The sequence below is a fragment of the Passer domesticus genome, chromosome 2 (assembly GCF_036417665.1).
Source record: "Passer domesticus isolate bPasDom1 chromosome 2, bPasDom1.hap1, whole genome shotgun sequence".
Lineage (NCBI taxonomy): Eukaryota > Metazoa > Chordata > Aves > Passeriformes > Passeridae > Passer > Passer domesticus.
The window spans coordinates 68,872,461-68,888,514 of NC_087475.1; the positions used below are offsets into that span (position 1 = coordinate 68,872,461).

At 36.1% G+C, this 16,054-nt stretch overlaps 1 protein-coding gene across 4 annotated transcripts in view; it reads right to left on the reverse strand.

The window, feature by feature from the left end:
- PDS5B (PDS5 cohesin associated factor B) overlaps positions 1 to 16,054 on the reverse strand; it is a 99,104-nt gene that overhangs the window by 26,532 nt on the left and 56,518 nt on the right. For all 4 annotated transcript variants that reach the window (XM_064409041.1, XM_064409039.1, XM_064409040.1 and 1 more), the window contains exons 15-23: positions 14,291 to 14,339; positions 12,668 to 12,807; positions 12,477 to 12,592; positions 11,394 to 11,499; positions 9,573 to 9,733; positions 8,820 to 8,943; positions 7,888 to 8,046; positions 7,041 to 7,109; positions 2,610 to 2,746 (exon numbers count right to left, since the gene is read on the reverse strand). In XM_064409041.1, coding sequence (XP_064265111.1) covers positions 2,610 to 2,746; positions 7,041 to 7,109; positions 7,888 to 8,046; positions 8,820 to 8,943; positions 9,573 to 9,733; positions 11,394 to 11,499; positions 12,477 to 12,592; positions 12,668 to 12,807; positions 14,291 to 14,339 — 1,061 coding nt within the window. The remainder of the gene's footprint in view (positions 1 to 2,609; positions 2,747 to 7,040; positions 7,110 to 7,887; positions 8,047 to 8,819; positions 8,944 to 9,572; positions 9,734 to 11,393; positions 11,500 to 12,476; positions 12,593 to 12,667; positions 12,808 to 14,290; positions 14,340 to 16,054) is intronic.

Sequence of the window (16,054 nt, forward strand, 5' to 3'; positions counted from 1 at the left end):
GGTTGCCTTTGTCACTTCTCACTAGATTTTATCTCAGTTGGGATTTGGCTTTCCTATCTGTATCTCAGATGGTATTCCTGCATTCCTGCCAGATTACCCATCTCTAGTTCCTCCTTCTGTATACCTCATACCATAGAATAGTTGGAGCCAGAAGGGACTGTTAAGCTCATCCAGTCCAACCCCCTGTAATGAGCAGGTACTTGGAGGCCTGTCCAACTTGACCTTGAATGTTTCTAGGGACAGGGCAGCTATTACCTTCCTGAGCAACCTGTTTCAGTGTTTCATCACCCTCACCACAAAAAAAGTTATTCCTTCTGTCTACAGGCTCCTTTTAAGTACTGACAGATCACAATAAGACCATTCTTATTATGGTCACCCCAGACCCTTCTCTTCTCCACACTGAACAACTCCAAATCACTCAGCCTTTCCTCATAAAAGTGCTCCAGCCCTCTGTTTTTGACATCCTTCTCTGAGCATGCTCCATGTGTTTCCTGTGCTGAGAACCCCAGAGCTGGATGCACTACTTTTTGTAGGGTCTCACCCTCAGAGTGAGCTGAAGAGGCACAATCTAGTCTCTTGACCTGCTAGCCATGCTTCTTTTATGCAGCCCAGGACACAGCTGGCTGTCTGGGATGTAAACAGGCATTGTTGGCTCATGTTCACCCTTTCATCCACCAGTGTCCCCAAGTACTACTCAGCAGGGCTGCTCTCAATCCCTCTTGCCAGTAGCACTTTGCTCATCCAGGTACAGTTTGCTGAAGTATCCATCTACTTTTCTACTGTGATCATTCTTGAGTACTAAGGGGTGATTTTTGAATACAAGGTAATTAGCTTTCTTAGGCCCCTCTTCCCTCCAGGCCTTATCTAATGGGATCCTACAAACACATTCTTCTAGACACCCAAGACTGTTCTCCTGAAGTCCAGCCCAATCTTGCCTTCTGGCCCCCTTCTTGCCCTCAGGATTTTGAACTTCACCATCTTAGGTCATTATAGCCAAGGCTGCCTTCAACTTTCACATCCCCAGTGAGCCCCTCCTTGTTGGCATGTATGAGGTCCTGCAGAGAGCCTCTCCTCATTACGTCCTCAACCAGCTGTGTCAAAAAGTTGTCATTGACACTGCCCTGGATTTTTATGCACTGCTGTGCTGTGTTGCTCTTGCAGCAGATATCAGAGAGGCTGAATATCCCCATGAGGGCCAAAGACTGCATACATTAGGTTGTTTTCAGCTGTTTAAAGGCCTCATCCACTTCCTCTTCCTGGCCAGGGGTCCCATAGCATACACTCACCATGATGTTACCCAGAGCAATCTGCTCTTCAGTCTTAACCCATAAGCTCTCCATTGGCTCAACATCCATGCCAGGCAGAGCTCCAGGCTCTGGGATGGAAGGGTTACCTCCACAGCAACATCACATGTCACTGCAGCTTTCTCCCTACTCTGAAAGGATCTCTCCCTAGCCCTCCATTAACTTGATTTAAAAATGGAGAACTAATCACATCATTATATAAAGTTTCTATTTTATATAATTACTTTTTGAGTAGAAAAGGAGTGGGAAAATTAAATTTCTGAAACATGCACAGTAAGGGATCATCATTCCAAGCATGAAAACACACAGGGTCTACAGAACTGATCTTACTAACTACTGTGTGAGCCAACCATGTGCTCCAAGTAGTCATGCTGAAAAGCTAAATTACTGCCATTCAACTTCCTGGAAGCTGCCATGAATGGTCACATTACAGAACTTAAAACTATAAACAATTGTTTACAAAGAACTTTAGGACAGACTACATAGTTGCTACAAAGATAATATACTAAACAGCTCTCAGGTTTGCAGTTTTGCTCACAAAATATGGTTCTATCTGCATTACTACTGTATAACATTAACTCTACCTGAAAACATGAACCTTTTTAAACATACTGGCACAATCTACCCATACCCCTAATGTCTTTTGTAGACATAAATTTTCAATGTTTAGCAACAAATAGTAGCTGACAAGTTGTCACTTTTCCTACCACAGAGGATTAAGAAGATACCTAGAAAAACAAGTGGCCTAACAGTCACTTAAAAGGTAAATTATTTATTGAGATTTAAGCCTGTTTACACATTTCTTTCTTGCCTTTACTTTTAGAGACTTTAGGATAGATTAGCCTGCCTCCAAGCAGAAGTATCTTGTGTAATAAGTATTTCCACTTGGTTTACACAACACACTATTGTTCTTTATTAGAAAGCCCACCTATTGGCATTTGGCATACACAGCAATTGGTACACCAGGAACAGCAAGCTGCATAAAAAATTAAAACCAATTTTCAGTGGGAAGGAGGAAGTTGCACAGTTGCACAGTTTATTCCTGCAATATGATGTCTAATGGCCAATTGAAGGGATAAATAAAGCAAGAATATAAAACCTAAAATTCAGCTGTGTGTACAGTGTTACAAAACCCAAGACTCAGCAAACTTACGTAGAAACCAGCCAAGCTTACTAACACATCTTATGAAATAAAATATATAAATTGTTAAGCAGTCTAGTAGAATAGTTTACACTCTACTTCAATTAAAACTCTCCCCTCACTCCATCATCACAATCATGAAAATATTACCATCTGGTACATACCTTATTTTCCCCTGCTCTGTTAAATCTCCATCACTGTGCAATATTGTTGTTAGCAATCTCAGAGTAGAAGTACCTGACTTGCTGTGGTTGTTCTTCATTCCTAGCAACCATCGAACCATCATCTTGATGGCCTGAATCTGAAAAAACAATTATACCAAAAAGTCAAAGCATATCATAAGCCTCATATTTAAAATAATCTTTATCTTAATTTAATCACATAGTATTTTTTCCAAGTGCATTTTGCTGGTACAAATAAGTCTGTCAGGACTGCAAAACATCATTTAAATACTGAAAGATAACCACACACACTCTCACGAGACAGCAACTTTTCACTGAAAGTCTCAAGGATGTATTACAGCAAATAAAAATTACACATTTAGTTAAAGTTTGAGCTGCTTTTTCTATAAGCAATCACACATTTTGTTCTTTGAAAACGTTTTCTTAATTGAGCTTACATCCATTAAATACTGTGAAATAGGCTAAACAGTTAGTTTATACTTACTAAGAAAATGTTAGTGGATCAAAAAGCAGAACATATTTTCATCTTTATATATTCCTATATTTGAGTCGGAAGAGATCCACATGGATCAACAAGTCCAGTGAATGACCCACATGGCGACTGAACCCACAACCTTGGTGTTAAATTCCTGTATATTCTATACATTCTCTACTTATCTGTCATATTTAAGTTTAAATTTAAGACATGTACTTGAAAAACCCTTTAATAGACATCTTGACTATTAGCAATCTGTACTATGATAACTTACCCTGGTAAAGAGTATTTTTTTCACAGCTATTTAAAGAAAAGCCTCAAAGACAGGAAGGGATAACTTGGTTTTGCCAATGGACACATCAAGTGTTTTGAGGCAAGCTTCTGCCAGTATGCAGAATCCAGCAACTATCATGAAACACGGAATAATTTCACATTTCTTTAGTGAAAATAAAACATTAATTTGGAGATTAAGTTTGGTTTAGTATTTGAATCCCTTTATCCTTTCATTTTCCTTTCATATGACAGCAGAGACAATAAAGAAAATTTCCTACAGCAAAATGAAAATGCACATCTAAATCACATAGATATCCTTTGGGGGGAAATAAAAGAAACAAAAAAAACCCCTAAAACCAAAACAAAATATTGAACTCTGAAGATCAAAACCCAAAAGCTTGAGAAAACTTAACACTTTTTGTACATGGTAACTTCAAATATTCTCGTTAGTAGGAAAAGCAATTCTAGTAACTTTCATATAAAAATTCAGAATATCAACAAATTAAATTTATCATAGCCTAATTGCTCTACTCCTTGCAACGAACTGACCAAAATGGGCCCATCAAATCTCAGTTCTAGGACTATCACTTCTATGTGAGCTTAGTTTCTAGGACTGTAGTCCACTTGCTCCACCTTATTGGGTAACACCAGTAAGCTGCAGGATGTCTGTCACTCCAGAACTCAAAATGCAAATGTAGTCTGCAGAGCAGAATTTGTCTTGCCCTCACTTTCAAAGGGTCTTCCACTGGAACAGCTCTAAGTATCCATCAGAAGATTTTAATAGCATCAATCCCAATATAATAATTGTAATATAACAATAATGGCATCCCATATTTTCACAGTTCACAAATCCAGTTTCTTCATGTCATAACCAGGACCTGTAACCGTCAGTGCCTCCCATTTGTTGGGAGGATGGAAATATGACAGCTCTCCTTGGTCCTCAAATAAATGGCACATTCAGCCAAGGAACAGATACAGGCTACCTTGTCCCCTGACCAATTTCAATTTCAATCTTTGCTTCTAGTAATTCACTCCATAATGTCTTTTCCCCAGTTTTATTATCCAAACCTATTCTAGTCTTCCTTCCATGCAGTCAAGTCCTAGTCCTGTTTCCTTCAGAATTTTTGTCCGACCCCACTAGTTTCCCTATTTTTTTGCTGATGTTAAAGATGATATGATGACATTCCAGCAACCATTCAGAATTAAGCATTCCCATGAAATTAGTACAGGGCACGAGAATTCCCCCAGTCACTACTACTGATTACCCAAAGACTTTGTTAAACATGACATGAGTTTGGACTGCTGTCATGTTTTAAATTCTCCCTTTGCAACCAAACAGTCTAGCTATTAAAAGTTAATTCCAGTTAGAAGGAATATTAGGAGGTTTCCAGTTCAATCTCCCACTCAAAGGAAGGTCAGCTACAAAACCACACCACATTGGTCTCAATTTTATGCACTGTAGTGTCAAAAGGCCTCCAAAAATGAAGGCTGCACAGCCTCTCTTGGCAATCTGCAACCTCTTGCTACTTGTTGCATCGTCTGACTGTTCTCAGGCCTTTCCTTATATTCAGTCTGAAGTTCTTATTTCAATTTGCATTCCACAAGCCTAGAATTCTCCTCTGAGATGAAAAATTATTTACACAACATGAAAAGAAAAGAAGGCAAAAAAGAGACAGAGCCATATGAAAGACAACACTGTCTTCCTACTACATCACCATTATGGCAGCAGCTGGCTAAGGTTTCTGCTGTCTGAGGTTTCAGAGCAACAAAGGCTGCAAGTTTGTGCAGTAGTGAAAAATGAAACAAAGCCCACTTTGAGCATAGTTAGAGAAACAGTATTAAAAACCTTATATTCCAGTGATATGGAAGGAAACAAGAAATATCATTGCTACTACAGAAGTCTCAATCTGCTGCATGGTGCACAGTAATCATTACAGGTCATTGCCAGGAGAGACAATTGCTTTAGAACTCTAGTGCCCAGCGTAGGAATTCCAGTCTAACTCATACAATCATTAATCCAATTCATAGTTAATACTCTACTGAAACAGTTCTCTGCAGAGAGCCTTTCACAGAAGGTGTAGCACCCAAAACTATGGTTATCCAACAATGGTTATCCTGTATCAGTCTACATCTGCTAGGCTGGACAATACTAAAATTTAATTTTCAGCAGTCCTTCTCACTTTCATACTCCAACTTGCTAGTTTTAAAATCCCCACTAGATATATTATAATGCTACAAAAGCAAAAAGAGGCTTGTGAAACCAGAGTGAAGAAAAGTACACTGTCAGAGAGAAATCATTTATAAACTAATGGCATGGTCTGGAGCATACATTAAGTTTAAGCTCCGCAGTAGTAATAAATGCTAATTAAATTTGCAAATCAATTTGCACAATAACTTGTTTTCACCTGCAAATAAATTCTTCTTACAGTTTTCAGGCTTGGCTTAAACTGCAAATTGCCTTAAGAATTTCTGCAGATTAATTCCCTTCCAAATAGGCAAATGTATGAGAAGTTTTATCAATATAAAAGTACATTTTAGAGAGTTACTACAGGTTCACAAATAATTTAAAATAATTAAGAAAAACAATTAATATTTGCTACTTCAAGTTACATGTATAATCACTCAAGTGAAATCATGTCTATTTAAAATTAGCACTTCATTAAATTAAAACAAAGGTGCATTCTTTTAACAATTTTTGGAGTATACTATGTAACTATGGAGTTGCACAAACATGAAAAATATTGTTTGTGGAGTCAAAAAACTAAAAGCAACAAATCAACTTCAAAAAAAGCCAAGCCTTTCCAGTAATGTGTTCTGTACCAAACTGCAAAGAAAAGTACTTACTAACCTAGCAGAAAAGAAGGTCTGCTAGGAAGTGTTTAACAATTTTGAGACAAGGCAAAGAACCTTTTAAAACCAGAGCCACTCTACTCAGAAGACATTAGAAACTAAACAACTGATATAACATAGAGCATACTATAAAAGACAAGCATCTTATTCTGAAAGGAGTGAAAGCAAAAATCTATCCCTGTTCTGAAGGGCATTTAAAAACCAAATACAGATATAGAATATATTTTCCACATCGTGAGTCTATTTCTAATTCATTGAAAAATTGATTGACAGTATCTCTTACAGAGTACAGAAAATGTATACACTTACTCCAAAATAAGAAAAGGCTTGAGATGTCATTTTTAAGGAAAGTACCAAAACAAACCCCTCACCGTTTTAAAGTGATTTCTTTCTTAATTCAGGTTTTTCTCCAATACACATTGCAAACATAGAAAAATAAACAATGTAACAGATTTATTCATTTGAGGAAACTGACAAATCCAAACCCCATTTTTCTTCTTCCAAAACAACGCTGAAAGTTTCTCGGAATGGCATAAAAATTCAACAGAAAAAGAAAAAGACAAAATTTCTATAGTATTTAACTCCTACACTGAAGAGGAGGGAAAAAAATACTTTTACTTCAGGTAATTCAGCTATCATCACAGTCAAGTATCAGAAAACAAAACTACACCTATAAAGAGCTCATATTAAAACTTAATGAAGTGTGTATGTAAATTTATGCATAAAATAATAATTTAAAAATATGTTCCCAAGAGCAAATTCTTATTAAGTATTATAAACATAAAATACAAGAAAACACAGTACATGCTACTCACTTTCACAAGGGTTTCAGGAGACACTTCTTCATCTGGGACCCAAAGTTTTGTTGTCTTTTTTCCTGGAAGCTAAACAAAATGTTACATTTGTTACAGTACTGTTACTCTTCAGTGAAACTTGTAACCTCTTCTTTCCTGTTTGCTTCTGGAAACAGTACAGCAGCACTCCTGGTCAGCTTTATGCCTCCTCTACCTTACAGAAGTAACCACTACAGAGGTGAGATACCCCACTATCCAACCATCACCAAATTTAAGATTAATAAAGGGATTGGTCATTATTGTTACCTGAAAACTATTCCTTTAGGGCACAATAGCCATTGCTTTGAAAAATAACAGTTTTTCCATATTCAGTAGATTGGAACCTCACACACATTTTACTGCTTTAGATAGTGTATCTTTCCCTAAGCAACTTCAAACAATGCACAAGTTCATTTTTTGACTTCATAATCACTTCAGAATCAATTCAAAATTGTTTAAAAAATTGAAATTCAGTCCTCCATTTAAATAGTGTATTTTAATGTCAAATGTAATATACTTCCTAAAAATCACAACTCACTCAAGATAAGAAACAGAATCAAGTCATAACAAATTTCATCTTTTTAATGAAGGCCAAGTTACAAGTGATGAAATGCTATGCTATGCAGCTCATCACTTTTGTAAGATTCCCAAATTGGTAGAATTTTCCTTTTCTGTACCATGGGTTTTGAATGGAGTCAAACTACATGAGGAAATCAGAAGACAACCACACACAAAAAGAACCAGCATGCCAAATATTTTCCCAAGCACTTGCTGAGTATGATACTACAGAAAAAGCACATTCTTAACATAAGGTTTTAAAAGTACTCACCCTATCATTCATTAACAAATCTTTAACAATAAAAGTAGCAACCAAAGATTTCAAAGGGGCAGCAAACTGGTCAGGTGCAAGCATGGCTATATGGCCAATAGTAACCAACGGCGTAATGAGGTGCTCAAAATTGCTTGGATCCAGACTTTTATGCAGTGGCTAAAAAAAAAGGCAACAAATTCAAGTATTACTGATACAATCTGTGTCCTACTGAGGGGATGGGAATGACAGCTTCGTACCAAGATGTCCATGTCTACTTCAGAAATACAATTTCAAAAGAACTATTGATTATTTAATTTTAAAGACACATTCACCAACCCATCAAGTCTTCCTCAAGTCAGAGGAAATGTCAAGATGACAGACAAAATATTTATTACCTCTGGATAGCTGAAAAAGTGACAACTCAAACACAACAATTTAGGAAACAATGGATTAAAAAGCTTACTTTCTTGTGGGAGAACTAGATCTCAAGCTAGCAATTCCAGTAATGGACTATGATTCAGCCTTCAAGATAAGAGGCTGATGGCCAATAATTAAAAAGTCTATTTGCAGTTACAGCTATAAAATTTATTTACTCTGTACCACAATTCAGTTTTCCATAATTTCTGCAACCATTTAAATACTTTTGACCATTTTCAACAGGGGTAAGGAGTAGCATATGGTTGCTCTTTCCATATATAGTTCATGGTTCTAGTACACAGCCTAACACTTGGTTTTACTCTACCAGCTCTTAAAATACATAACCTAAAACATGACAAATCACAAGATACAAGAACACCCTCTACTACCATTCTTTGGGCCAAAATCATGTAAGAGCAAAAGGAAAGGGGAAAAACATATTTCCTAAATCTGCTACAACTTGCAACTACATCCCTTAGTGTACATCTGCAATATGAAAGATCAGTAAAAGTAACTTAAATATTTAATGTTACCTCAAATATCTGTGCAAACTGCGTTTCTTTGCTGGAAAATATTGCATGGATGCAGTGAATAGCATACTTGGCTTGACGAGGGGGTCCCTTTTTAGCTTTATGATGCAACACTGGAAGCAAAGCACTAAACAGTTGTGTAACAAAACAAATAGACAAACAGACCAAGAGATAAGTAATTTCACAAATCGAAAATTTTCCAAAACATCAAACTAAAAAAGAAGTATAGGTAAACATATAAAAACCACAACACTTCTGCAAAAGCACTAATTGCTTTTGTTTGGGTAATTTCTTCCAAAAAAAGCCAAAAAAATTATTTACATAACTTGCAAGCAAAAAAATCCTAGTTTTTGTTGATAAAATATTACATGGTAAAATAGGCATTGATATCTGCACAGGTACTAAATGTTCTTTTGGAAATGTTTTGGCCTACATATCACCATTAAATTGCAAGGAAGGTTTTTACACTGCATGTACATATATATATAAAAAACCAGGAAAGAATCAGTAATTCTGAAGTATTCTGAAGGGCAACAATATAAATTATAGTGACATACCAGCTGTCACTACTTTGAGTATATTCATTTCACTTCCAGTCTTCAAAAAGCACTACAATTTAGTTTTTCAAAATCTGTTTTGGAAAGTAATACTTTCTTTCAAAAGAATGCAGGATAATGCTACAGCAGATGAAAGGAAGAGAACTTCCAAAATCCTGTACAGTAAAGGTCACTGCTCAGAGTAAGATATACAACTTACGATCGTATGTGAGGAAAGTCTTCTTCAATTTTACTTCCTGTATTTTTAAAAATTTGTAATGCAGCTTCTGCCACTTTTTCATCATCCATTTTCAAGCAAGCGAGGAGAGATTCAAAAGTTTCAGCTGAATGAAATGAGATAGGGTGCGTAAACGAAAGTACCTGCCAAAATATGATGAAAGCCATGTTAACATTTTTTAAAGGTCCACTTATACTAGGACACTTCATCAAGAGTCATTTTCCACTGCCATACTGGAACATTTATAATACTCTCCCTGGTTTTGACTCATGATCCACATTTCTCTTCTTTTTTTTTTAGTAGCTCCTGAAGTTCTGACTTTATCCATGACCTCATTAGATTTAATTTATTTCCCCAGTCTCAGTTTCTTCTCCTACTATTCTGACTATGTACTTCTCAGTGACTACATCTACATTAGCAAGTACTGGGTTACAGCAGGAGCAGGTCTTAAGAGAAACCCAACTGATGCTAAGGAAGCAATGTTCATGTTTCAGGAGTTTTACTTCAGAGTATTTTTAGACTGACTAAATCCACTTTAGACAATGCAACACAACATGTGCTTCTGAAGCCCATCTCAATTTTGTTCCTCTGAAAGGAATCCAGCCTGTGTGCCTCCATACTTCATGTTTGTTTCCTCAGGGGAAGAATTGATTCTGCTCTGAAGTGAAATTCCTATCTCTAAAATAGCAACACAGACATAGTCAATAGGGCCTCTAGTTCCTCAAGTTTTCCACATTAACTTAACAGATTCTGTACCTTTCCTTCAGATTCTTGGACTTGGTTATTTTCAGGTATGACAGTCCTCCCATGTCAAAAAAAAATGAAATAAAGAAACCCTCAATTGATCCTCCCTGAAATTTGGTCTTCTCTTCATTTTTAAGTGGCTGTTGATTATTAGCCTCATTCCACATAATATTCTGACTCATGGCAGAGAAACAATCCTTAAAATCTAGAAACTTCTTCATATGCAGTTTTCTATTTTCATTAAGTTACCTTCCTTCCCACTTCATTGCATGGCATTCCCAATGCTGGACTCATACATTTGTCCTCTCTGTATTATACTGATGATGTATAGACATCTTTGTTCAGGGCAGTCCTACTCCTCTTCCTTAAATGTGTCATGCCAGTTCATACAAATATGTAAACACTGACTTGGAAGCTTTCATTCAAGCATATACTCCTTCACAACATGATTCATTCTTTCTTACTCAGATGCGTTTTTGTACTACTAGGTATCTGCACTTTTATCTAAATGTGCACATCTGGATAAAGAGCCACACCCTTTCAGGTGAATCTACTCAGTCCTTAGTTCATCTAAAATACTCTGAAAACTTCAGTATGGGAGTCCTTTAGATTTTTAGGCCTTTGAAGTCAACCCCCTCCTGGACTACTTGACAATCTCTGCTACGTTAGCTCAGTCTCAAGATTACTCATAGCTGAAATAGGTAAGACCCCAAATTAGGTAGAACACAGAGGAACCACAATGTTGCACTGATGTACAACAGCACAGTGTCTATTAACAAATCACTGAATTCATGCTCTAATAACCAAAACTCCACTGCTGCTGCCTCACACGCAACTACTTTTGGCTTACAGAAAAGCTGTAATGTAAAAATAATTTAAAAAATAACCTTACTGATGTGCCACGTAAGATGAGCATAAAGCACAAACAACCAAACCAATTTCATCCAGGTAGGTACTACATGCTTTTGACTAAAAGCAGCAAGTGCTAATTAAAATTTTATTTTAACTAAGTTGTTTGCAAAGTTTCCCATGCTTACTGGCCACCAGGACTATACTTGCCTTCAGCAATTCAAGACCTGCTCTGATTGCCTGGTCAGTAGGTACACCCTCATCTTCATCATCAGCTGTTCCATCTATAGACTTGTTCACTTGCTTGATAAGGGCACTGAAGAGGAAAACAAAACATGGCCTTGTAGGTACTGCAATTCCACCCTGTATGATTACATCTTAAACTTGTGAAAACAGTCTTATTAAAGCAAGAAACAATCTTATTTAAAACAAAAGCCTATTATAAACTAAATATGTCAGCTACATACATAATCTGGTTGCCCTCATCTCCTATCCAAATCAAAGCTTCTGAAGCATTACATTAAAAAAATATTTAACCATCATGAATTAAGAACTATATACAAATTACTCTGGAAGGACGACCAAAATAAGAAAACAATTTGAGCATTATAAGCAACAAACTCAGTAAGAATTACGCTGAGGTTACAACCTGGTACAGATTCTTAATAATTGATGGAAAATAACTGTTTACAATACTTAGCCTCTAACCAAGCGGAAAAAAATAACCATTTAACCGTTCTGCTAAGAGCTGATGACAAATTTACAAGACCGATCTTCTGCATATTTCTTCTTGACAGTAAGGCTTATTTCAAATACTGCTGTTAGTTAAATAACCATTTCAGCAACAATAATTTCAGCAATCCCCCTCCTACCCCAGCTTCATTGGTTCACTCTTCCTTGAAGTCTTGCTGCCTCATCATCATAACCTTTACTTCCTCAGTTACATTACTGTTTATGTCACTATGAGCTAATATTTTGGGTGGAAAGTTTCAGCTGAATAGTCTGGACAGAAATTTGTTTTAAAATAAGTCAGCTGGTCACAAACCATGTGTTGTCTGTCAGCAACACATCCACTTTTACTGACAGGTCATTCCAGCTATGCTGAATGACAATGCAATTGTTTCTGTGACTACATTCTGGACAAGGACACAGAAGCCCCTACACGAAGTGAAACAGAAGAAAACGTTGCAGGTCACCAAGCCTTGAGCCATACCCACCCAGCCTATCACTGCTTGTGCTTAAAGGCAAAGTAAGAAACCCCAATCACCCCATAGGTCACACAGAGAAAAATACCTGATGGATTCGGTATCAATGTGCACAGGAGCAATTCTCTCAAGAAGAAACTTTATCATTTCCAGGAAAGGATTTGTTGGTTGCTTTGGATTGCCCAACTTCTTTGTTATTTCCCTCTGAAATATAAGTTGTGATTTAATTTCTAATAAATTCTATTCCAAAAATATTCACACTTTAAGAGCAATTCTTACCACACATCCTTCAGCCTGTTTGCAAGAACATGTTGGGCTAACAAGCATTTCTAACTGACTTCTTATTTTTTCATCATCTTCTAGAACTTGTGTGAACTTTTTCATGAAATCTTGAGCTTTCCCTGGATCAGGAAGGTTTCCTTTAAATAACCAAAATAAATCACTATTTATATATCGTAAATTGCACAAGTTTGGAACAGCATAGAAACCACACAAAACCCAAACCAAACAAGCAAAAACAAAAAACACAAAAAACCCAAACCACAAAACACCTCAAAATAAGCAGACATATCTATGAGGACACAAATTTCTACAAATTTCCTCTGGCTAATTGCCTTCCCCACCCTTCACACTCATTTTTCAGCAAGTCTAGTTGCTCTTGCTAATAATATTACAAACAGCTGAAGTTGACCTCAGACTGTAAAGCCTGAACTCCACAACAAAATATACTCTGCATACAGATCACCCAATGCAACAAGTGTGAAAAACATCAAAAAGGGTATTTTTGCTAAATTACCCCTTAAGTGAATACAAGCTTTAAAACAAACATTCAAAAATAAAAAACAGCATTTAAAATGCATTAAGGAAACATGATCTTTACAACAGCTTAAAACATCCCCCAAAAAAAGGCATTTAAAATGCATTTCTTCAACTACACCCTCATTTTATATTTATGTTTTATATCATAGCAAGGCAATTTATTAGCAAAGGATTAGTCTACTATTTAAGATGCTTCATATTTTTTTGTCCAGACAGTGTTAAGCAAAGCTGGTACAGAATGCGGTGTAGCACTACAGGATGGTTAGTTCAAAACAAGTTCTCTTATGATTTTGTTTTGCTGTATTGATTTTTTTAAAAAATAAAGCGAGTACTAAAAGTATGAGGAAAAAATACAAACTAATGAAAAATAGATTAGTACCACGGCCAACGAAGTAGCACAGTTCATTTTTTTCCTTTGTATTTTTTCAAAAATGTGCAGTCTTATGTATTATATTTTTTTGCCAGAACAGATGGCATTTTTTTTTAAAAGGTGGATTTGAAAACAAATTTTCAGAATTGTAAAGCAAGTTTTTCTTCATACTAGTTTTAATGTTATTGACAGGGTGGGCCTGGGGAAAAAACGTGTTGCTTTTGGGTTGTTGGGTATTTATCTGTCAATAGTTCAATTTACATAGAAGTTCTTCAGTTTTTGAAGTGCTTTCCTTGCTAGTGAAATCCAAACTCTCCTGCATTCCAATGCCATTTACAAAACTAAAACCTCAGAAGAGAGGTTAGCTTAGTAGTTTAGTTAACACCTATGAATATATACTCTATAATAAATGTTAAAATAGACATTAACACCCTAGATCATCTAGACCTTGAATTAGTCCACGATGCAGCCAAAATACTGTGATAGGCTTCATGACTGATGTCATCTTACAGTAAGTGAGTAATTCTGCTTAGAGTTGCCTTCATTCTTAAAAGCACACTGCTGCATCACATTTATCATGATTTGCTTTAGATTTTATCTGCTACAAAACGTTTTTTTAATAAACTTACCCCAAATGATTTTTAAAACAAGAAAGCAATATAGTTCTGCTGTAATTTTTAGACATTATTTCATAAATACTTTTACTGACTTACTTGTTATAACCATCACTTTTGAGAATATAGCTTTACTGCTGGCATCTGTCTGCAAGTCACAGAAGAAAAATGGATTAAGTAAAAATTTTACATTATTTATTTCCATTTGAGTATTGAGTAAGGAAGATTCCAGACTGCATTAACAAGTCAGCACCCATTCTGCTAACATATCAGCATGTTAGAAATCAAAAACCACCCCTGCAAATTCAATGTAGACACAGGAAGTAAAAGGTAGATCATCACTACAGATCAATTGCATAAAATACTTTTATTACTTTTCAATCTACCATATAACTTATGAACAGCATGAATGAGCCATTTCTGCGGTGTGTAGTCTCAGAATAATGCCATCATTTTCAGGGCTCCTACCTGTCATAGCTGAATTCACATGTTCAGACAAAAAAATTATAAAAGACAGAAATCAGATATAGTTTACAGGATTCAAGTAATGCTGTCAGCAGATACAAACTTCCCATATTCAAATCTCTTGTGACTCAGGGGAAAACAAAAACGGTACTGTGGAGTTTCTTTCATCCTGACTGTTCTGGTCTCCAATACTACCTAAGTCTTCAAGTACTGGCTAAAGGTCCCATCAAAAGAGATTGAGCAAACCACTAATAATTCAGCCAAACATCAAATAACTGGAGGCAGAAGTATTAACTTGCAGTAGTATAACTCTATTGAATTATGACAGATTAAAGAAGTTTAAGAAACATTTCTTTTTAGAAAATCTGCTGTAGCAGTTATCTACATAATCTTACACTCATCTGCAGCAAATGAAGATTATACTCCAAAACACACTTTTCTACAAATGAACAGGGAAGGTTACGTATTTTATTTCATTGTATACCACTGCTGAAGGAGAAAACAAGAGTAGCTGTGATTTATGCTTTCACTCTTCAGAAAAGTATCTTGTCTGAAAGGTAAGTTTGATGTCCCTTCTGTTCTAAGTCAGGAGAAATTATGACCAACAGCAATAAAAATTTCCTTAACACATTTCCAGCCTCTTCAATAGTGCTTTATCTGAAAGGCCTTGAAGAGGAAAGAAGGAGGATGCCCATAGAGTTTCAGTAAATGGCAGAAAGATAGACTGGGAAGTTCAAAGACTTACAGTTACAGAATAATGTAGGTTGGCAGTGACAACTTTAGGTCACACAGTTGAACTGCCGACTCAAAGCAGGATCAGATTTTGCTTCAGGCAAAGTTCTAGTTGCATTTTAAATATTTACAAGGATGAAGATTTTGCAGCATCTCTGGGCTACCTGTTCCCATATTTGATCACACTTACTGCATTTTTTTCCTTACTACCTAATCAAAGTTTCTTTGTGGTAACATCTGTACACTATTTCTCCTCCTATTCTAGTTTATCTCTGAGAGCTCTCATAATGCCTACACTTGGCACAGGGATAACACCCGCAAGGGAGAACAAATCAACAACTAAGCTATAATGATTACATGAAGAAATTAGAGAGAAGTGAAAAAGCACACAAAAACTCATTTTACTAAAAGGTTACTATTTAATCTCAGTTTTGTTTCCTGAAAGAAAGAAATGTTTACGTAGCTCTGAATTGCTAATGGATATTTGTCTCAAGATTATTACTTGGACTGTATGTGATAGTCTGAGGTGGCATTGCAGGCAGCAAAACAGTTTTGCATCAGGGAATCTTACTTAATTTAGTATGTCAATTTACACAAAGTTTTACTTATTCATTCTGGTATTGAGAAATAAAAGCAAATGAACACTTCAAAGAACAGTGTTCAGCT